Source organism: Chiloscyllium plagiosum, unplaced genomic scaffold, assembly GCF_037043375.1.
Source record: "Chiloscyllium plagiosum isolate Xiang-an unplaced genomic scaffold, Cpla_swu_hap1 HiC_scaffold_21, whole genome shotgun sequence".
Classification (NCBI taxonomy): Eukaryota; Metazoa; Chordata; class Chondrichthyes; order Orectolobiformes; family Hemiscylliidae; genus Chiloscyllium; species Chiloscyllium plagiosum.
The window spans coordinates 11,674,954-11,697,562 of record NW_028270159.1 but is presented as its reverse complement, the minus strand read 5'-3'; the positions used below and the strand labels follow the sequence as shown (position 1 = coordinate 11,697,562).

At 38.6% G+C, this 22,609-nt stretch overlaps 1 protein-coding gene across 13 annotated transcripts in view; it reads right to left on the bottom strand.

The window, feature by feature from the left end:
• The window catches only part of nacc2 (NACC family member 2), a 100,898-nt gene that overhangs the window by 13,317 nt on the left and 64,972 nt on the right, over positions 1-22,609 (bottom strand). For all 13 annotated transcript variants that reach the window (XM_043720478.2, XM_043720475.2, XM_087998263.1 and 10 more), the window contains 3 exons: positions 11,921-12,097; positions 2,289-2,394; positions 2,075-2,172 (listed from right to left, as the gene is read on the bottom strand). In XM_043720478.2, coding sequence (XP_043576413.1) covers positions 2,075-2,172; positions 2,289-2,394; positions 11,921-12,097 — 381 coding nt within the window. The remainder of the gene's footprint in view (positions 1-2,074; positions 2,173-2,288; positions 2,395-11,920; positions 12,098-22,609) is intronic.

The following is a 22,609-nucleotide window of genomic DNA, read 5'->3' as shown; positions in this document are numbered from 1 at the left end:
CATTGCAGCAATAGAATTAATGACAGAACTAGAAGCATTCACTACTGGCTAAATGGTTATACTATGATTCAGGAGAGTTATGATTTTGTTTAAAACAAAATCACAAATTGTTTATTGGGTTTTGATCCGTTGCAATATTTCATTCCCAACCTCTTTTTTAAGTGACTTTCTCCCAGTTCTCCAACTCAGTGGTTCACAGTTGTTCCTTGTTTGTTACCTTTTTTCACTTTCAAATCTGAACAATCCAGATTCAGGGACTTACATATGAAAAGTTGAGCCTACAAATACATCATTGGCTTAAAAAAGTATACATTTGATGATATGACAATGCACCAAGTCAGTTCTATACATTTATGTTCTGAGCGTCTGCATATTAGAATTCAACAAACCTGCAGACACCCACTCTTGCAAACAGTTTTAAAAAGAAGTGGCACATGCAAGGCAATGCTTAAGTAGGATTCCAAAACCCAAAAGCTAAAGCAGAGAGCTTTCTAATATTTGCCAGGAGGGAAAATAGCAATCTTGCTACTTCTCTTCTGTTTCAGAAAGCATTCAAGCCTTTGGATAATTTGGTGGAAGTGACTTTGGTTTTGTTCAGCATAAAATTTGCTTTCCCATTAATAGCTCACTTAGATATTTTTGATGATAACCACAGTACACATGCAAGAATTACCACCATTTTAGTCAGCCCCAGGATTGGACCACTGTCCTGCCAAATTCCCATCTCTTACTCAACATAAACTCAGCTCATTCAAAAATCTGTTACCCACATCCTAACCAGATCAATCCAAAATCCAATTTTTCAATCACTATTATCAAATCCTGCCTGGCCATCATTGGATTCATGGCTCAGTCTCTTCAAATCTAAAACCATTAGTCTAATGTTCAAAATTCTCCACAGACTTTACCCTTCCTCGTCACTGCAATCTTGAGTTATAAATTGTTCTCCATATTCTTCCATTGCGATTCTTTAATTTGTCATGGGGTGTGGACATCGCTGGCCAAGTCAGCATTCTTTGCTCATCCCTAATTACCCGGGAGGCAGCAGTGACAAACTGCCTTCATGTACTGATACAGTCTGTGGAGTGTAGGGACAGGGAGGGTGTTCCAGGATTTGCAGCCAATGACTATGAAGAAATGGTAATATATTTTATCGTCATGATGGTGTGTGGTTTGCAGAGGAACATGGAGTGGCGATGCACCCATGCATCTCTAGCACTTGCCCTTCTTGGGGTAGGGATCACTGGTTTGGAAGATGCTGTCAAGGAGCTATTGTCAGTTACAGTTTTCTACAAAAAAGGTAAGGGAAGTAATTGCTAGACTACAAATCCAGAGGCCTAGATTAATGCTCCAGAGGATAAATTCATGTTCCACTACAAAGGCTGGGGGAATTTTAAGTCAACTGATAAAATTTTTTAGATTAGATTAGATTAGATTACAGTGTGGAAACAGGCCCTTCGGCCCAACAAGTCCACACCGACCCGCCGAAGCGAAACCCACCCCATACCCCTACATTTACCCCTTACCTAACACTACGGGCAATTTTTTAGTATGGCCAATTCACCTGACCCTGCACATCTTTGGACTGTGGGAGGAAACCGGAGCACCCGGAGGAAACCCACCCGGAGGAAAATCTGGAATTGAAAGCTGATCTCAGTAATGGCCACCATGAAAAGGTTCAACCATCATTAAAACCAAATCGACTTCACTAATCTAATTTAGGAAAGGAAGTCTGCCATCCTTCTCTGGTCTGACCTACACGTGACTTCATAGCAACAGAATGGATTCTTAACTGCCCTCTAAAATAGTCTGGCAAGCCACACTGTTTAAAAGGGCAATCAGGAATGGGAAATAGTTAGCAATGCCAACATGCCTTGAAAGAACTAAAAAGAATTTAATTGCGATCGAATTGGGGTTTTCTACTGGGAAGAGGAAAGCAGAGTAACAATAATCCATAAAAATCTTCACATCAAATTTATCTGCAAAATTCTAACACAAACAGTACATACATTCTTACCAATTATTCCACAACTTCACAGTTCACCTTTGATAAGATAAATCATTTCCAACTCACATTTCACTGCATTCAAGACTCTGCTATCCAGAGGCTTTCTGCTGGGGTCACTTGTGGAGGAACGGATCCCTGTGCCGCAACTATTTGCCAAAGTGTTGCTGTAGAGTTAATGGAAGACATCATTATTTGTGGTAGATCCACAGTTCATTGATTGTACAAAACAGAAGACTTAAACCCAAGATGAACAGTATATGGTCAAGCAGTGGTCACTCACCGGTCAAAGAATGAGGCAAGCAGGCGACGGAGGAGGACCTTGTGCTTAACCCCTGCACAGAGGTGGCAGTTCATCAGCTGACCTCGTGTGATATAAACTCCTGAACCTGGACAGAAATAGCAAAATTGCTCAATTTGTGCTTTACACACACTTGTGCGAGATTGCCTTCAAAATGAATTATAAACATATAGTTTACCATTTAGTTGACTATCCTCAGCTGCTTCAGATGGCTACTCAAGGAAAAATTGGAACTGCCTTCATTAAAAAGGATGATGAGCCAGTGTACATTTAATAACCGAAAGCTATGCATAATGGACTACACTACAAATTTTTTGCAGGGCCATGTGCTGTTATTATTGGATATAGTCAGAATTAAGTTAGCATACTCCGTTCAAATTAGACATCAGGTCAAGTCACGGGGTGACGATACCAGCAATAGAAAACACTTCTTTATAAAAAGGGAAATTGCATTTACTTGTACATTCTACTTCAAACCAATACATTAGGAGAATCAAATTTTCCATGTTTTAGCTGTTTACTAGAACTTTCTCCAAAATATGTCATATTAGTTAATCCCAAATATGCAAGTTTTATAATTTTATAGTCATCTCTCTATTAGGACTCAAAAATCATTAATTTTACTTAAAATGAGCTTCATGTCTAAGGAAACATGCAAAATTCAATGTTATTTGGGAATTAGAATAAATGATTTTTTTTAAAGGAAATGGTGTTTACGTTGTAATTTTTTGTCTGGCACCGAATTCATCACAATCACTGGCGGGACTGGTGAGACATAGAAACCAAGGATTGAATAATTAGGGCACACAAGTCATGAATAAATTTAATTTACATAAAATGCATTATGCATTAGAAACACTTGCATTTGTTCCACTGACGAGCTTTGTATCACCACTAGTTATGCAACACAGTGTTAAGGACAGGTTGGAAGAATGTAGCATATTTCCAATTTTGCATATTGTTGCAGAATCCTTAATAAAAATTATTATTCAGTAGTAATTGATTTTCATGCGCAGAGTCTATGCATATTTAAGTGAATCCATGTAATGTACACTATTTAGAAAATTTGTGGTCAGAGTTTCTTGTTAAAAAGGTGGTTACATTCATAATGCTGCCTTTATATTTTACTCTCAATATCATAATAGTCCATTATCCCCTTATCTTATACAGCTCTTCAGAGCATGATCTTAAGTACAGAGTAGACATACTTTAAATTTGATCATAAAATGACAATTCTTATTCCCCTATCGGTTTTGGGTCAGTATGCTTGTAAAACGGCATTCAGAATTGCTCAATATTTTAGTAATAGCCCATTAAAAAAAAACTCTAGCCTCAGGATGAGGGCATCGCTGCCAGCACCAAAATCTGTAACCCTTAACTAATGGTGAACCCACTTCAGCTGCAGTTTGAGAGATGGTAGTACTCCTATTGGTGTTGTTCAGGAGTGTGTTTCAGAAAATGTTGCAACAGCAACAGTAAATACAACTCCAAGGTCAGGATAGGTGTCCGATTTGGACAGAAACTTGACAATAGTGTATGGGGGAGATTATCATGAAGCCTTCTCGACGTCAGAGTTCCTGGCTTGGGAAGTGCTACCTAAGAAATCTTGGCATTTTGTTGCAGTACATACTGCAGACAGCGTAAACTGCAGCTCTGGTATACTAATGGTGTGTAGAATGGAAGAACTGCTGATTAAGTGGGTTGACTTTTGCCCGTGATAGTGTGGAGTTTCAAGTGTTGCTGCAATTGCACCCATTCAGACTATTCTATCACATCTTCCATCCACATTGACATAGATTTTAATTTTTCTGTAACAATCTTTGGTAATGCACATTATCAAATTACATGGGAATCAGTTAGCACAGACAGAGATGGTTGATTTGCAAAGCAGCGTGAGGCACTGGGTTCAATTTCTGTACTCCACCCTCTCCTCCCTGACCTATCACCTTCATCCCCTTCCCCACTCACCCATTGTACTCCATGCTACTTTCTCCCCACCCCCACCCTCCTCTAGCTTATCTCTCCACGCTTCAGGCTCACTGCCTTTATTCCTGATGAAGGGCTTTTGCCCGAAACGTCGATTTCGAAGCTCCTTAGATGCTGCCTGAACTGCTGTGCTCTTCCAGCACCACTAATCCAAAATCTGGTTTCCAGCATCTGCAGTCATTGTTTTTACCTTAATTTCTGTACTGGCTGAGGTTACCTTGAGGGACTCTTTTTAAACCTTTCCAAAGGCATGATAACCCTCAGATTAAGCCATCAGCTGTCTCTCTCGGAGACTGCAGCCCTGTAGTCCAGTGGGACTATGACAACTTTACCATTACTAAATTACTTCTGAAAATCTAATCAAAGTATATCCACCGGATTCCCTATATCCATAGCATATTACCTCCTAGAATTGGACTGCAATTAGCCAAGAGCTAAAGATTTGTATCACACTTTGAAAAAAAAAGTGTGCCTCAACAGCTGAGAGAAAATTGCAGAAGCATAATTTTATTCTCGATGACAGAGCAACAATATGTTTGACCACTGAGAAGCCCTCAGCTACACACATCATTGCACACCTTCATGAGCTACCCCATGGAACGAAGGATCAAGATGTACAAAAATAATAACAAGTAGGAGAGTGAATGCAAAACGAAACACGAAATTTTAAACTATTTCTGTACCCTGAACATCATGCTGGAAAGTAAAGAATCCCTTATGATATCCAACCATTTGTTGTGATCAACTCAAAAAGGATCTATCATCATTGCTAAGCGCAGTTTGCAAATCATTCTTCACTGCACACAAAACATCTCAGAAAAAGAACAAAAGTTAATGACAATATCCTAATGACGAGAGAAGACATCCACCCTACTTAAGTGGTTATGTTATAAAGTAAACTACTCTTGGTTAGGCAACAAATTTTTGATCTTGTTGTATACAACTGAATGCATTGCTAAATTAATGCAAAAGTTTACATAGGAAATGCTGCTCCTGGTGAAGTTGAATGCTTAAGTATGCTTAGGTTTGTTTACACATTTGAAACCAAACCAGTGAAACACGCTATGCCTCTCCATTACTAAGAAGGGGAGGCATGTAGTGTTCTGAAAATTGTATTGTGTATTTTGTCTGCTTACGGCCACCCTACAGAAGTACCAAAGGGAATTTAGTAGAAGAAAGAGAGCTCTATGTTTAATAGCACATGCAGTAGTGATTCTGAACATTCCTTACTCTGGATTAAAAAGGAAAGCAAAAAAAGTATCACAGATTGGCATAGCAAAATAAAGTTAAGACCACAATTAGATTAGCCACAATCTTATTGAATGGTAGAGCAGGTTCAAGGGTTCTTCCCCTAACTCATTTGGCACTGCTTCTTTCCAAGAACTTTACAAGCATTGCCACTTGAAAGAACATGGTGCAGGTCTAGCTGGGAATTTAATGTTACCCAATTTTAACCGCAATAAACAATGGATGACATTTCTAAATCAACCAAGAGGTATTAAAATCTTAAACTAATGACATTTTCAAGATATTGACCCCAAAACTACTTGACTATACTGCTTTGTACATAGTTGTCACTTTAAGATCAACATCTTGCAATTATGCTGCTCATTTAACAAGGTAATATTGCCTTTGGTTCTTTTTCCAGAGGGGTCATAAACACAGAGTTGCCAAGAGGTCTGGCGTGGATGGGTTTTAGGTCAATTTGATTATAGCTAACATATTACCTTAGGCAAAAGGCTTTCAAGTTAAAAAAAAAACACTTGTCCAATGAAAGGGAAATGGCCAGTTCTCCCAGCTCAGCTTTTCTCTGGTTTGGTTTTAGCAAGCAGTCAGTTATGAAACTGCTGGACCCAAAGAAGTAGGTCCATGCTGATCCTCCCTCTCTCGGACATCTCTCCTGTAAGAACCTGTGTTGGATTTTTCTTTTTTTTGAAAAGAGGTGTTCATGGGGATTGTTGCAATTATTTGGAACAGCATCTTTAAGTTGGGATGATCGATTAGGTTTTCAGATAGAATAACTTAACCTATATCCTGTTCTCTTTTGTGTTTCATTTGGTAATCTTGCAAATAAGTTCAGTTTTGTTCAAGCCTAAGTGGTTGGCCAGCTGCATCACTCCTGGAGTATCCATTCTGCACCGGCTTAAAATAACTGGCAAAGTTAGGGTCCGGGCTACTTCCTTGAAATGTTTTGAGGGGGTCTGGCCTGTAACATGATCTGGATTACACAATATAATTTACCACTGGACAAATCTGAACTATAATACATTGTGTAATAACTTCCAAACTCAAACACTTAAATGCAGTAATCCAAATATATAAGAGAAGCATCATGCAGTACTGTAGAAGGAAAAGGGCATAAGGAATTATAATAGTGAAGTCCATGAGGACTGCATCTGTCAAGATGTGCGAGATAAACACAATGAGAAAGGTGAGACTGGGAAGTAATAGTATATCTTTCAAACATTAATTGCACTGGAGGAATCTTTATTTAACAAGCTCTTTAGCGTTCTCATTAAAGGTTTGGCGTAATCTCAAAACTGTTTCTAACTAAAGTTTTGACTTTTGTTTAAAAATAAAAGATTTAATTGAGCTCAAAAGCAAAATCAAAAGAAATATATTTTAGCAACTGACAATGCAGAAATACACTTTGGTGTGAATACTAAACAAGTGTATTGCACAGGTTTATAACTCAGCTCAGCCATGCACTGGAATAAAGTTACTGGAAGTTGTGTACCACCCACTTAGAGAAATGAGAAGTCTCCTGAATCATTTGCTGGCCAAAAGGTAGGGGTACAAAGAAAAGCAAACGTTTTTAAGATTATTTATCCTTTGAAAACTTTCTACCGGCAAATGTCAGTAGTTATTTACTTTGACATAACAATCTTACATTGAAACTACAATGACAGGATGTTAAAGTGGATATCATCTTCAAAACATATTGCAGATATTTAGGAAATGTAAGTGACTGGAATCATTTATAAAGTAAATATAGAATAAATGTGCCAAGGTCGTGCATAAGAACATTAGGCAAAATCACTGAGTCACAAAAGGAGAAATAAAGGCAAAATAGTAGCTTACAATTAATGAATTTTTAAAAAAAGCCAAGATGCACAGGTGTTCAGGAAGAGAATCCAGAATTTACGGCAGGTTTTCCCAAAGTGAGGGTTGGGACTCCAAGTGAATTTTAGGGTCCCAAGTTCCAAGGCAGCAATGGTCACCACACAATTTTGATTTAATTACAAAAGCTGCACTCATACTCTAAACAGACACCCATTCTCACTGCTCAAAACAGGGCCATGTTGGGAAATAGATTAAAAAGCACTGGCCTAGATGACCTCAGAGGCTAAATACACAGCTGTCAAGCAGAGCCATGAAATTTGGGGTACTGCAAAATGTAAGAATTGAAGCGAAAGGTGCCAGAAAACTGGAGGTTGGCTAGCGTGCTGCTGTAAGGAAAAGCCAGGGTAGTATAGACCGGTGAGCCTGACATCACCGGTGGGTAATTTGTCAGAGGGAATGATGATGGACAGGATTTACATACATTTGGAAAGACAAGAACTGATTAAGGTTGAGTATATGGGAAATTGTGTCTCACTAACTTGATCAAGTTTCTTTTGAAATAATGATGATTGATGAAGTCAGAGTAATGGACACTGCTTATATGTACTGCACACGGTAAACTAGCTAGTAAGGTTAGATCACAGTGAATACACGGACAGCTAGCCACTTGGATTCAAAATTGCCTCAAAGGTAGAAGACTCAGGGTGGTGGTGGTGGTGGTGGTGAAGGGTTGCTTTTCAGACTGGAGGCCTGAGATTAGCAGTGTGCCACAAGGATTGGTGCTGGATCCACTGTTTTTTGTCCTTTATATAAATGACTTGGATGTGAACATAGACAACATGGTCAGAAGGTTTGCAGATGACACAAAAAAAGTGGTGGTGAAGTGGACAGCAAAGGTGATTACTTCAAAACAATAGGATGTTAGCCAGATGGGAAAATGGGCCAAGAGTGGCAGAAAGAGTTGAATTTAGATAACCGTGAGGTACTGCATTTGGTAACGCAAATTAGGGCAGGACTTTCACAATTAATGTCAAGGCCCTGGCAAGCGTTGCTGAAAAAGGGAGATCTTGGTGTACAGATTCATTGTTCTTTGAAAGTGAATTTGCAGGTAGACAGAACTGAAGAAAACATTTGGTATGCTTGCCTTTATTGTTTAGTGCATTAAGTACGAGTTGGGAGATCATGTTGTGGTCACTTCTGGAATACTGTGTTCAATTCTGGTCTCCCTGCTATAGGAAAGATGTGAAACTTGGAAGGGTTCAGAAAAGATTTACAAGGATATCGCCAAAGTTGGAGGGTTTGAGCTAAAGGGAGAGGATAAATTGGCTGGGGCTGTTTTCCTTGGAATTGGAGACAGAGGGTGACCTTATATAAGTTTATAAAAGCAAGATGGCTATGAATAGGTTGAATTGTCAAGGTCTTTTCCCCAAGGTACAGAAGTCCAAAACTAGAGGGCATAGGTTTAAGGTGAGAAGAGAAAAACTTAAAAGGGACCTAAGGGGCAACTTTTTCACAGAAAGTGGAGGCGGCTGGTACAATTACAACATTTAAAAGGCATCTGGATGGGTACATGAATAGGAAGGGTTTAAACATATACAGCTGAAAGTTACTAAGAAGGAGCAAAAAGGGATTTGAACACTTGGGTGAGAAGGTTTTTTACTTGGAGACTTTATTGCTGGAACAGCACAGCAGGTCAGGCAGCATCCAGGGAACAGGAGATTCGACGTTTCGGGCACAGGCCCTTCTTCAGGAATGAGCTCATTCCTGAAGAAGGGCCTGTGCCCGAAACGTCGAATCTCCTGTTCCCTGGATGCTGCCTGACCTGCTGTGCTGTTCCAGCAATAAAGTTTCAACTTTGATCTCCAGCATCTGCAGACCTCACTTTCTCCTTTTTACTTGGAGATAAACAAATTAGAAGAAATTAAATAGGCAAGCAGACAGATAATGATGGAATGCAAATGGAGAACGATGTTGCAGGATTACACCATGCACAGAGACAGGTCAGTAAGTTGTAGCATGAAAGGGCCAATTGTTTGAAAAACCATCAAATTCTGTTGGACACAAAAACATAACGTGAGCATTTAAAATGCCACAAATCCAATTCGTTATTAGAATTGCTAACTGAAAAGATAATCAATCATTGTGGTTCAAAACCTGATGGATGTTCTCTTGGTCGGTTTATGCTATGAACTGCATTGGCTCCACTGACATAGTATATATACAGATTTGAACAAAAGGTACGGAAGACAAAACAAGATTGTTCAAATGAAATTGTATTTAACGAAACATCTAATAGATTGAAATGGTTTAAACCTATTGCTGTTGTTTAGACATTAAAAAAACATTGAGCATGTGCTTAAAAGCTACAAGCCAAAAGGTAGCAGACAGAAAAGGTGGTCAGAAAAGACTAGCTCACTAATCAAGCCTGTTCCATTTTGTTCTAATGCAATAAAGAACAATGACTCAAGACTATTCTTGTTAAATAGTTCCAAATAGTACAAAATTTAACATGCATCTTTTTCTTGGTAGTTGGTTAGCACATGAATAGCTCTATCTTTCACTGGATTTTAGAAACGTGCTTTAGTACAGAATTTAAACTAGGTCAACCAAAGATGCAGTGCCAAATAATGAATCACCACAAGGACAGACCTGTAAACCTATAGCACAAATGCACAGTCGATCAATGAGCATTGATCAACGATTCATTCATACCCTCCGTCCATTCACTGAATCTGTTTTTAGGTTCAACTCTCCAACTTCATTCTCTTCTCCACTGGACTGTAAGCATTTCTGTCCAATCCCAGTATTTCCCAGCTGCCCTTAAAAACAGAATTTGCCAGGATTTCCACTTCTCAGCCCTCTTGCCAATATAGATTATAATGAGGTTCCATCCATCATAGGCAAAGAGTAAATGTATTTAAAAACAAGCACAATGAATTAAAATGAGGCATCAAAAAAGCATGCACTCGACTCAATGGTTTACTGAAAATCATTACAAAGAATCCTTCTGAAGGAATGAGTCAGGAGGCCCAATCTATTATTCCTGTTCGTTAAGACCACAAAACCTACGAAACAGGAACGAGAGTATGCAGTTTGGTCTCTGCTGTTCAATAGAATCTTGGTTGATTTGAATTTCCTCGCACCCACTTTCCTGCATTTTCCCCATAATTCTAGATTCCCTTCCTGGTCAAAAATCTATCTCAACCTTATATGTATGCACAAGAACTCTGCCTTCACAGCTCTGTGGCATGGAGACCCAAAGGCATTCAACTCAAAAGCAATTGGTCCTCACCTGTCTTAAATGGGCACCCCTTTATTCTGAGGCTATGCCCACTGGTCCTCGACTCTCCCACAAGGGGAGATACCCAGTCAGCATTTAGCCTCTCAAGCCCCTTAAAGATCCTAAATATCTCAATGGGATTACCTTTCATTTTTCTAAACTCCAGCAAGCAATGTCTCAACCTACTTAGCCCTTGCTCATTAGGCTATCCCACCACATTGAGTACCATCCTCATTAACTGTCTCTGAACTGCCTTCAATGAAATGATACCTTAAGTAAGGGGACCAAATCTGCTATCAGTACACCAAATGTGGTCTCATCATTACCTTGTACATTGCAGTAAGACTTCACTACTCTTATACTCAAACCCCCCGAAGTGCCAACACTCCATTCCCTTTCCTGATTAGCTGCTGCACATATGCTAACTTTGTGGTTTGTGTACAAGTATCCCAAAATCCCTCTGCTGATGCAGCCTTCTGCAGGTTTTTTTCATTTTAAATAATATTCTGTTCATTTGTTCTCCTTCCAAAATGAACTTCACATTTTCCTATATTATACTCCATTTGCCAAATTTCTGCCCACTTAACCTATCAATACCTCTCTGTAAGCCATGTGCATCCCCCTCACTAACTGTCCTTCCACCTATCTTAGTGTCATCTGCAAATTTGGTGACAGCACATTCACTTCATTCCACCAAGTGAATATTATCTATTGTAAACAGTTGTATTCCCTGTGGAACCCCACTGGTCACAGGTCGCCAACCTGATAAAGAACCCTTATCCCCACTCACTGTTTCCTACCCATTAGCAATTCTCTATCCATGCCAAAAGAAACTTCCAACACTGTGGGCTCTTATCTTATGACAACCTTCTGTGAGGTACCTTGGTGAATGCCTTCTGGAAGTCAAACAAAAAATCTACTTGTTTCCCTCTATCCACTCAGACTTCCTCAAAAAAACTTGTAAGCTAGTTAGACATGAATTTCCTTTTGTGAAAGCATGCTGACTCTGCTTAAATTATGATTTTCTAAATGTTTTGCAAATACTCCTTTAACAATGGATTCCAATACCTTTCTACAATAATGTTAGGCTTATTGGAATATAGTCCCCCACTTTTTGCCTTCACCCTTTTTGAATGGGGTGGGGTGTCAAATCAGTAGTTTTCCAACCTTTTGGTACTTCTGCAGAAACTGATGGTTTTTGGAAAATTATAACAAATGCTTCAGTAATTCACTGAGCCATGGACCTTTCACAAGTAATTAATCAAGATTATTAAATTATGTTTACCTGAGACAAGTTCAAGTTTCTCACCAGGATCACCCTCAGAGTATAGCTTCGGGTGACACCTGTAGCCAATCTGACTGATGAGACTAGCAGGGAGTGCAACCAAATCACGGCGAACAAGCACACAGGAGCGATTCTCTACTGGCATGTGGTTTGCCAATTGCCCAACCTTCTCTTGAACTAAGACAAAACAAAATTTTAGAAAGATTAATTGTTAATTTTAATTACAGTTGATGTATCATAACACAGATGTGGCAATCAATTTAACAAAATTGGAGTAATTGAAGAGAAAGAAACATAGGTTAGTGTGCTGCCACCTTACAATGCAAAACAAGGATAGATTTTAAACAGCTCAATAAAAACAAGCAGCTGTTTCTTCTCAACAAAATGCTTTAACTGGAAATATATAGTCAAATCTGTGTATAAATATGACTAATGTTCAGTCAGAAGTTTGTCATCTTAGTATGATGTTAGCAATCACTAAGCAGCTTCAAACCATTCATCACCTCCTGTGATAAAGCTGAAAGTCTAACCAGCAATTGCTCTGAAGTACTTCAAAACTTGTTAAAACTGATTCTTTTAACCCATGTTCAAATAATTAAAAATAAATCTGTCAAAAGCAATTAGTTAGTTTCAGTGAAAAACCTGAATATTCATAGTCCAGGGATTTACTAAAGATTATATTGTGCTGCTTTTTCATGAAATATTTTCAAAACTTGCAAATGCATATAATTCCATATTGCAGCAACAGACAATACATCTGGCTCATCAGGTTTCACCAACTCTTGGAAAACATACAAATCAGTCCTACCCCCTCCTCATCCCCACTCTTGTCCCATATCCTATCAACTTTATCTTCTCATTCAATTCCTCCCCAACTGCTACTATTGCAATTAACCCATCACCTCATCAGATAGAGTGTACTACTGTAAAATAAGGATAACACGGTAGTCATAGAGATGAACAGCACAGAAACATGTTTCAGTCCAACTCGGCCATTCCGACCAGATATCCCAACTTAATCCAGTCCCACCTGCCAGCACCCCCATATACCTCCAAACACTTCCCATTCATATACCCATCCAGATGCCTTTTAAATGTTGCAATTGTGCCAGCCTCCACCACTTCCTCTGGCAGCCTATATTCAGCTTCATGCACCATCCTCTGTGAGAAAAAGTTACCCCTTAGGTCTGTTTTATATCTTTCCTTCTCATCCTAAACCCAAGCCCTCTAGTTCTGGACTCCCCCACCACAGGGAAAAGACCTTGTCTATTTATCCTATCCATGCCCCTCATTATTTTATAAACCTCTATAAAAGGTCACCCCATAGCTTCCAACTCTCCAGGGAAAACAGCCCCAGCCTATTCAACCTCTCCCTATAGCTCAATTCCTCCAACCCTGGCAATATCCTTGTAAATCTTTTCTGAACCCTTTCAAGTTTCACAACATCCTTCTGATAGGAAAAGGACCAGAATTGCACGCAATATTCCAAAAGTGGCATAACAACATGACCTCCCAACTCCTGTACTCAATACTCTGACCAATAAAAGAACGCATACCTTCTTCACTATCCTATCTACCTGCGACTCTACTTTCAAGGAGCTATGAACCTGCACTCCAAGGTCTCTTTGTTCAGCAACACTCCGTAGGACCTTACCATTAAGTCCTGCTCTGATTTGCTTTCCCAAAATGCAGCACCTCGCATTTATCCAAATTAAACTCCACCTGTCACTCCTCAGCCCATAGGCTCATCTGATCATCCTGTTGTAATCAGAGGTAACCATCTTCACTGTCCACTACACTTTCAATTTTGGAGTCACCTGCAAACTTACTAACTGTACCTTGCTAACTCGTCTCCCATCGGGAACCTTGTCAAATGCCTTACTGAAATCTACACAGATCACATCCACTGTTCTGCACTCATCAATCCGCTTTGTCCTTCTTCAAAAAAACTTGGGAAGCAGGAACCATTGATTTGTATACTGTCATTTATCAACAATATCTCAAACTCAATTACCTGGCAGATTTTAAAAGACCATTGGTTGATGTGTTAAACTACCTGATAATAAAGAGATTTTCACAGGATAAGAGGTCGCTTATCCAAATGTTTCTGTGAAAGCTCGACAGCAGAGTAATTCAAACCCAATTCCACCAAGTTATGCGCGTTCCATAGCCTACATCTTCCTGTTTCAAAAGCATTCCTTGCAAGATGTCACAGCCACTCACTCATACTCCTTGAAAAACATTCCATGCTTCAGCAATCAATTGCTTAAGGAAAGTCATCTCATCACTGACTCCTCAGAAAATTTCACTAATAAATCTGCATGTATAGTATATTTAATGCAGTAAAATTATTCTAAGCTATTTTACAAACATTTTATCCAACAGAAGGATCAAGCCACACAGGGAGATACAAGGATACGGAGCAAAAAAAACTTAACTCTGACTAATCCTAAAGGAATATCTTAAGACGAAAAAGGGAAGGTAGGAACAAATACAAAGAAAAGAACTCCAGAGCGTATGACGAGATAGCTGAAGGCCACCAATGTGGAATGCAAGAATCCAGGATGCACAAGAGGTCAGATTTGAAGGAGTCAGATATCTCAGAAGTTTGCATGCCTGCAAGGATTTATAAAAAAGACAGACAGGAAAGAGGAACACCACTGAGGGATCTGAATTCCTGGCTGAGAATTAAAAATTTGAGGTAATGCTAGATTGGCAGCCTATGCAGATCAGGAAAGACAAGGATGAAGCATGTACAAGAGAGTGAGTTAGAATATGGACAGCAGAAGCTTGGATGACCTGAAGTTTAAGAATGAAAAATGGGAGATTAGTGAAGAGAGCATTAGACTGGTCAGGTCTGTTGATAAAAGCATATGCGATGGCTTCAGCAGCAGAAACAGGTAATAATAGATTTACCAGGTGACAAGAAGTTGAAAGCTCAGCTCAAGTCAAATAGAACTTTAAGGCTGCAAACAGGAGGATCTGCAAACCATTCAGAGAGGGCAACGAGAGATGGGACTTGAACACCAGGCTTAGCAGTGAAACCCAAAACAAGGGAATTAATTTCATTGAATTGATCGGATGATACTGAGTGAACTCTTTTGCCCTAATATCTCTCCAAGTCCTCATAATGCTAGAATCTGAAACAAACCAACAAAGAATGTTATCCTTATTTTTATCAATAGAGTATTGATAAACGGCTCCACTTCGGAATGGCAGGCAGTGACCGCAGGGATCAGTGCTGGGATTGCAGCTTTTTACAATATATATTACAATATATATTAATGACATAGAAGATGGTATTAGTAATAACATTAGCAAATTTGCTGATGATACTAAGCTGGGTGGCAGGGTGAAATGTAAGTAGGATGTTAGGAGATTAGATTAGATTACTTACAGTGTGGAAACAGGCCCTTCGGCCCAACAAGCCCACACCGACCCACCGAAGCGCACTCCACCCATACCCCTACATTTACCCCTTTAACCTAACATTACGGGCAATTTAGCATGGCCAATTCACCTGACCTGCACATCTTTGGACTGTGGGAGGAAACCGGAGCACCCGGAGGAAACCCACGCAGACACGGGGAGAATGTGCAAACTCCACACAGTCAGACAGTCGCCTGAGTCGGGAATTGAACCCGGGTCTCTGGCGCTGTGAGGCAGCAGTGCTAACCACTGTGCCGCCCACGGAGATTACAATGTGACCTGGACAGGTTAGGTGAGTGGTCAGATGCATGGCAGATGCAATTTAATGCGAATAAATGTATGGTTATCCACTTTGGTGGCAAGAACAGGAAGGCAGATTACTACCTAAACGGAATCAATTTAGGTAAAGGAGCAGTACAAAGAGACCGGAGTGTTCTTGTACACCAGTCAATGAAGGTATGCATGCAGGTACAGCAGGTAGTGAAGGTGGCTAATAGCATGCTGACCTTCAAAACAAGAGGGATTGAGTATAGAAGCAAAGGAGGTTCTTCTGCAGCTGTACAGGGCCCTGGTGAGACCACACCTGGAGTACTGTGTGCAGTTCTGGTCTCCAAATTTGAGGAAAGACATTCTGGCTATTGAGGGAGTGCAGCGTAGGTTCAAGAGGTCAATTCCTGGAATGACAGAACTACCTTACGCTGAAAGACTGGAACGACTGGGCTTGTATACCTTTGAGCTTAGAAGACTGAGGGGGGATCTGATTGAGACATATAAGATTATTAAAGGATTGGACATGCTGGAGGCAGGAAACATCTTTCCTCTGATGGGTGAGTGCCGAACCAGAGGACACAGCTTAAAAATACGGGGTAGACCATTTAGGACAGAGATGAGGAGAAACTTCTTCACCCAGCCAGTGGTGGCTGTGTGGAATGCTCTGCCCCAGAGGGCAGTGGAGGCCCAGTCTCTGGATTCATTTAAGAAAGAGTTGGATAGAGCTCTCAAGGATAGTGGAATCACGGGTTATGGAGATAAGGCAGGAACAGGATACTGATTAAGGATGATCAGCCATGATCATATTGAATGGTGGTGCAGACTCGAAGGGCAGAATGGCCTACTCCTGCAACTATTGTCTAATAATAGCAAGAGCTCAAGTAATATGCTTAAACCACCAGTTTTGCACACCACTTCATATGATCACCTAAAGCTCTTCAAAACGATTATTTCCCATTAGTGACCAATTTGGACTATTCTTGCTTGTCACAGCAAACTACACAAATACTTTTTGAGTCAACTGTAAGAGTCATGGACAAGCAGAGATGACTTGCAACTGAAACATCACAAAAGATCGAGTGGAAACACTTGGAGGAACACAGATCTGGCACTTGATGGCACAGCATTTAATGCACTAGTGTAAAACAAAAAAGATTCCCAGTGCCACAACATCCTCATTAACAGGTAGATCATTGAGGGACAAGGTTAGCAGTGGTGAATACTTTCCTGAGAAGGAACATCACTCTCCACAACTGGTGTATACCTTCTGAAGACTAGTGTGAGACACCAAAAGATATCAGAGAGAAAGAATTAGAAATCAATTGGAAAACTCTAAGAGATATAAAATGCTTAGCAAATATAAAACAGAAAATAGAAATAAGTATCATGCTGAATAGAAGACTGATTTCCATTATTAAAGTGATGATCGAGTCTATTTAGCCAAGTGATTTCCCTTGCTTATGTAAAGCCTTTTATTTTCAGCACTTAAGTTAAATATTCTGATCAATTTTTGTATTAAAATCAACAAAATTAAAACTGATGAAACAATCCTACACTTATTGTGCTGAGATTTCTTTTGCAATACTGATGAACGCCTGTGATTTGAAACAGGAAGTATCCATACCAAAACTATAGTCTCTGAATAACCTGACCAACCAAGATACTTTTGAGTATGTTTAATTTAGCTTTCATTTTCAGTTGATGGCTCTTTTATCTAAAGACAGCTAGGGTGAGCTATTGGAGGTATTTAAATTTATGATGCAGTTCGATAGGGCAGACAGAGAAAATAACAAGGGGATATAAAAAGGAGAATCGCCATCACCCATGGAGCAGTTAGAATGTGAAATTTGCTGCATGGAGAAGCTTTGTCAAATAGCACAGGTGCAGTTAAGAGGAAGCTGCATATGAATGGAAGGTTATGTTGATCGGGTTAGAATAAATAGAGTGGGAACAGGTTCATATGGAGCCTAAATACTAATACAATCTACTTGTGCCGAATGGCCCAAGTAAAACATAAGCAACTGCAAGGGAGTGTCACTTTAAAAAAAAAGAGGAACTTTCACCCAAAATCTCGAGTGATAATTTAAAAATAACTATCAGTTAGAAGCTTTCAATGGAAGAATTTGAATACAGACTACATGATCCCTCTATGCCATGGTATTTGTTTTTTTGGCTAGGTCACATAACAGCAGTTTTAAACAGGAGGTTTTAATATCTAGTCATGGTATTTGAATTAAAATGTTATCAGGTAGCTGTTATTTAATGCCTCTCAAAGATTTAGGTCACTTTTTGTTTTTCTCCATTCAAGGCTAAAAACAGGAACTTCATCCAAATAATGTTATTCTGGACTCACGCACAAGAGGAAGCACCCTTTTCATGGCCACCTTGTCACCACCATTCTGGATCCATTTCAAACAAGTCAAGGTCTCACTCTTCTAAATTCCAGTGGAAATGATCTCAGTCTGTTCAATCTTTCCTCACAAGACAAACAATTCATTCCAGGTATCAATCTAGGAAACCTCCCATCCACTGCATTTCTATCCTTCCTTAAATAAGGAAACTAAAATTGCATGCAGCATTAGAGATATAGTCTCATCAACATCCTGTATAACTGAAGCATAACACCATTACTTTTATATTCAACACAGTCTCTAGTAATAAAAGAGACACCCCATTTGCCTTCTGTATTGCACCTGCATGTCAATGTTTAGTGACTTATGCACAGCACAAACATACCTCTGAAATCTGCAATTAGAGTCAGAGAGCGGTACAGCTTAAAGCAGACCCTTCTTCCAACTCGTCCATGCCAACCAGATATTCTAAATAAATCTACTGCAACTTGCCAGCATTTGGCCCAGCCCCCTTTAAATCCTTCCTATTCATATACCCATCCAGACGCCTTTCAAACATTGCTGACCATTTTTACCCTCCCACATGGTCACTGCTTTATCTCTCTTCCTCCTTTTTAAAGTGTTGTGGTTTTGATCTTTACTTTTCCAAAGTTCCAAAACAATGCAACAGCTTATAAAACAGAAATTGCTGCTCTTAGAATGAGAAATTAGTCCAGTACTAAAATACCTAAAAAAAAAGCTCTGACAGCCACAACTTTTTCCTGTTCTCCATCTGGGATTACCCAGAATGCTGCTGTTCTCCATTTAAATTATACCCTTTTTCATTCCTTTCTGCCAAAGAGAACAACTTCACATTTTCACATGATATTTCAGCTGAGATTTCTCTAGTCACTCAACCTGCCTATATCTATCTGCAACTTGCTTATGGCTTCTTCACAAGAGATTTGCAAACCCATCTTGGTCCAAGCAAATTTAGCTTCTATGCCTTCCCTCCCTTCATCCAAATCAAACCATTCTGTCAAGACAATTTCATTTTCACTTTCACCCAATGCAGAACAATCAAGCAGGAATTTTAAATCTTTCAAAAATACTCAAGCTCCAAATATCACATTTATCAATTGTGGCCTCCATCAAATAATTAGCCAATATATTTCCACTCTACAAGTCAAACTGACGATTGTAGACAATTACTATTCTTTGATTATTGGTGTATTTTGGGGCTAAAATAGTTATACCTTCCCCACTATCCTCTGTCTCAAGTATGTTACGAAGATGTGGGTGTACTGCACATTTAAGAAAGTTAAAGCTAGCAGACTACCTGACAGCACCAATTGTTCTGAACAAAATATAATGTAACCTTTTGGTCCAGTAGCTGGTCGCCTGAAGACAAAAACAACAAATTCGAATTAGGCCAATCAGTTTAATTTATATCTCGAAAAAAATAGCAAACTCCAATCAAGTTTGAATTGAGTATACTGACAATATTAAAAGCCAATGACACAATCCGATGCTTTGGGGGTATAAGACCAGGAAAAACTGAACAGTTGGGAGAGAACTGCCAAGCCACCAGCATGTTCAGACTGCCCGAAAAATAGCTCTCGTATAAGGTACCTTTATCGATCAGTGACCTGTAAAACAGAAATCCCAAAAGGAGAAAAGAAAACAGAGGAAGGCTATAAAGAAAATTCGACAGCTGGCTAGTTTTGAAAGTTGAATTTTGGTAAATCTTAATCAAGGATTTTATTGGACTAGTGTCATAGAAGCGCAAGATAAAAGATAGGTTATAGAAAGGAGTTGTAAATAGTTACTAATTATTCTGTTATACTTTGAGAAATAAAGTTGTTAATTTTTACTTTAAAGAGTGACCTTTAAGCTTTGGCCAATAGTTCTTAGCCTCTCAAATTTTCACAGATTACTATACGGGTAAATCTTGTGTCGCTGGTTTAAATTAGTCGGGGGAGGTGATTTAACCCAGTGTTGTAACAAGTACATTAGGCTTTGAGTGGAACTAACCAGGAGTTTAGTGTTAAAATATCATCTCTGGCATTGAAGATTTTCCACTAAGTGCAACATTGCTGCTTACAAAATGAAAGTACTTTCTCGTAACACACAATCTGAGAATGTTTGAGAATAGCCTAATGTACGGAAGCACTAATCATTCTGAAATATATTCCTTTCAGCACAGATATCAATTACAAATTCTTAGGCATGGAAAGCAAACTTCTTGATTTCTTCCTGTTGCAAAGATCAAGGTGATATACATTAAAGCAGACTACGGTACCAAAACAAATTAGGCAAGACAGGGGTTTTCAAACTATAGCTCTGCAGATTCTGCAAATCTCAATTTAAGTTCATGATCCATTCTAATTGTATGATAGAAAAACTATTGGCATATAAATGAGCTTCTTGAACAGTTGTACCGAGTGATAGGCGTTCATCATTAATTACAGTACAATGAGGTTAAGTGAATTTAAGATCACTAAATTGCTTCAAGCAAGAATCTGAGGCCTGCAGTTTGATACTCCTATAAAATACACCAGGCATGGATTTGAAAAGATGCAGGAAAATGAAAACAATTCTTTTTTCAAATTTCAATAACATTATTTTTTTGCCTGAAATTAAGTTCTTCAAATATTAACTCATGACTTTGCATATTCTTGTGTCTACTAAAATCAACAGGAACTAATTTCATACAACAACTGTACATCAAAATTTGATTAGCTTAAATCTTAAAACAGTGATATTAAGGCAACTTGTGAATTCTTAGAAATCACATTTTCATTTTCCCAACTGAATTATTTCAACTATTCATATAGTTTATTGCGATAGTGTAACAAGTACAGTTGGTCTTGCGTAAAATGCAGAGACCTGAGCAACCCTCAAACTACGTATAAGCAGATTCCACATTTTTCTTTAAGTGAAACCTTCTCAGATTACTTTTATACAATGCAAAAACAAATTGAGATTTTATCACTATAATACTCCATTTAAAATGGCCAATAGTGCAGAGGGTATCTATGATGATAATTCAAAACTGGAATCCCCCAACACAAAAAAAAGGTCTTACATTCTGATAACTAAAGTTTCTAACCTGACCCGGTTGTGCAGTTTTGCAATCTCTTAAGTGACCAAGTTCAAAATCTTCCCTGTATAACATAAGTTAAAACTAAAACTACCATTTTTAAACTCTAAAATAAAGTTAACATTTTAAATCTCAAATGAGTTTCTTTTAAAGGACACAGGGGTGGGGGGTGAGCACTGGGGAATTGAACCATCACTATAAAGTGAATGGAAATGGTTTGGCAAGCTTCTTTGCTGTGTAAAAGAAACTGATCTTCACATTGATTTTCAGTTTTCAAAGTTACTCTCTATTCCATGCAGTTACTTTTGTGCAATTATAAACCAACGTACAACTTTTATGCAAATCAATCAATACTGAGTAAATGGCTTATTGATGTTTTGAAGGAATGCTGAAGTTCATTAGAACTCTCCCAGAGTGAATACATCCATTCACAACTTGCATTTACACTATATATAAAATTTATTTTATTTATTTTTATATATATAAAATTTGTTTTATATAAAACAAATATAAATTATATATGTAATTTCTTTTATATATAGTTTTTTTTACATGTAACAAAGTTTAGTCAAAAAAGTTTCAAAAGGAAGAGGGTGTTGGAGAGACTTAGAGGTCTACCAACTGAAGAACAGCTGCGAATACTGCAGTGGTTAAAAGTTAGGGCACAAGAGGCGTATACCAATAGTTGGATGAGTTTTGACAAAATATACTCTTTTTGCTCGGGTAGAATATCTGAATGTAGTGGGAAGACAAGACGTAATGCAAGAGAACAAGCACCACCTATCAAAAAAAAAATCAGTCTGTCCAATGGGATGACTACTAATACAGGGCCTTTTTTTTGTGCAATAATCGTTCTGGCAATTAACTCAGAACACAAATAATTGCAATGTGAATAATGGTAATTCTACAAAATAACACCACAGTTCTTGTGGTGCTGTGGTAGTGCTCCCATCTCTGGTAGGATTTCTGGGATCAAGTCCCACCTTCCCTAGATGTTATAACATATCGAACAGGCTATTAAAATAACTACAGAATTACTCTAAATCCTTAAAAGTAAGGCAAAATTTTCTTAGTCATGGCATGGTTGTTAAACTGGTTATGAAGTATAATGCAATGCTAAAGCAGCTGATTGGCTTCAATGAGCTGTCAAGCAGTAAGCAAAGCAGGTGGTTTATCAATGTGAATCGCAAGAGGAAATCCCATCAAGATGAACCGCGTGACATTTAAAGAGACTTGTGGCATAAACAGAGATTTAACTAGCTCTATGAAACAAAGTTAAATAGATCAGAACATTTCATTTAGTGGATCATTGGGCACACAAAGGAATAAAAACAGAGGTCAAGTAGAAACATCAGCTTTGACCTTTAAATGGAGCAATTGACCTGCAGTTAGTTCTAATTCAGAAAAGACAGTTACCTATGCTCACACTAAAAACACAGCATGAAAGAATGAAGTACAAAATAACTTCAATATTAAGTACAGATTTATTCAAAACTGTTTTAGAATCCAGATACTAAAAGTCTATTCAATTTAAAAAACATTTGGATTGATGGCAGT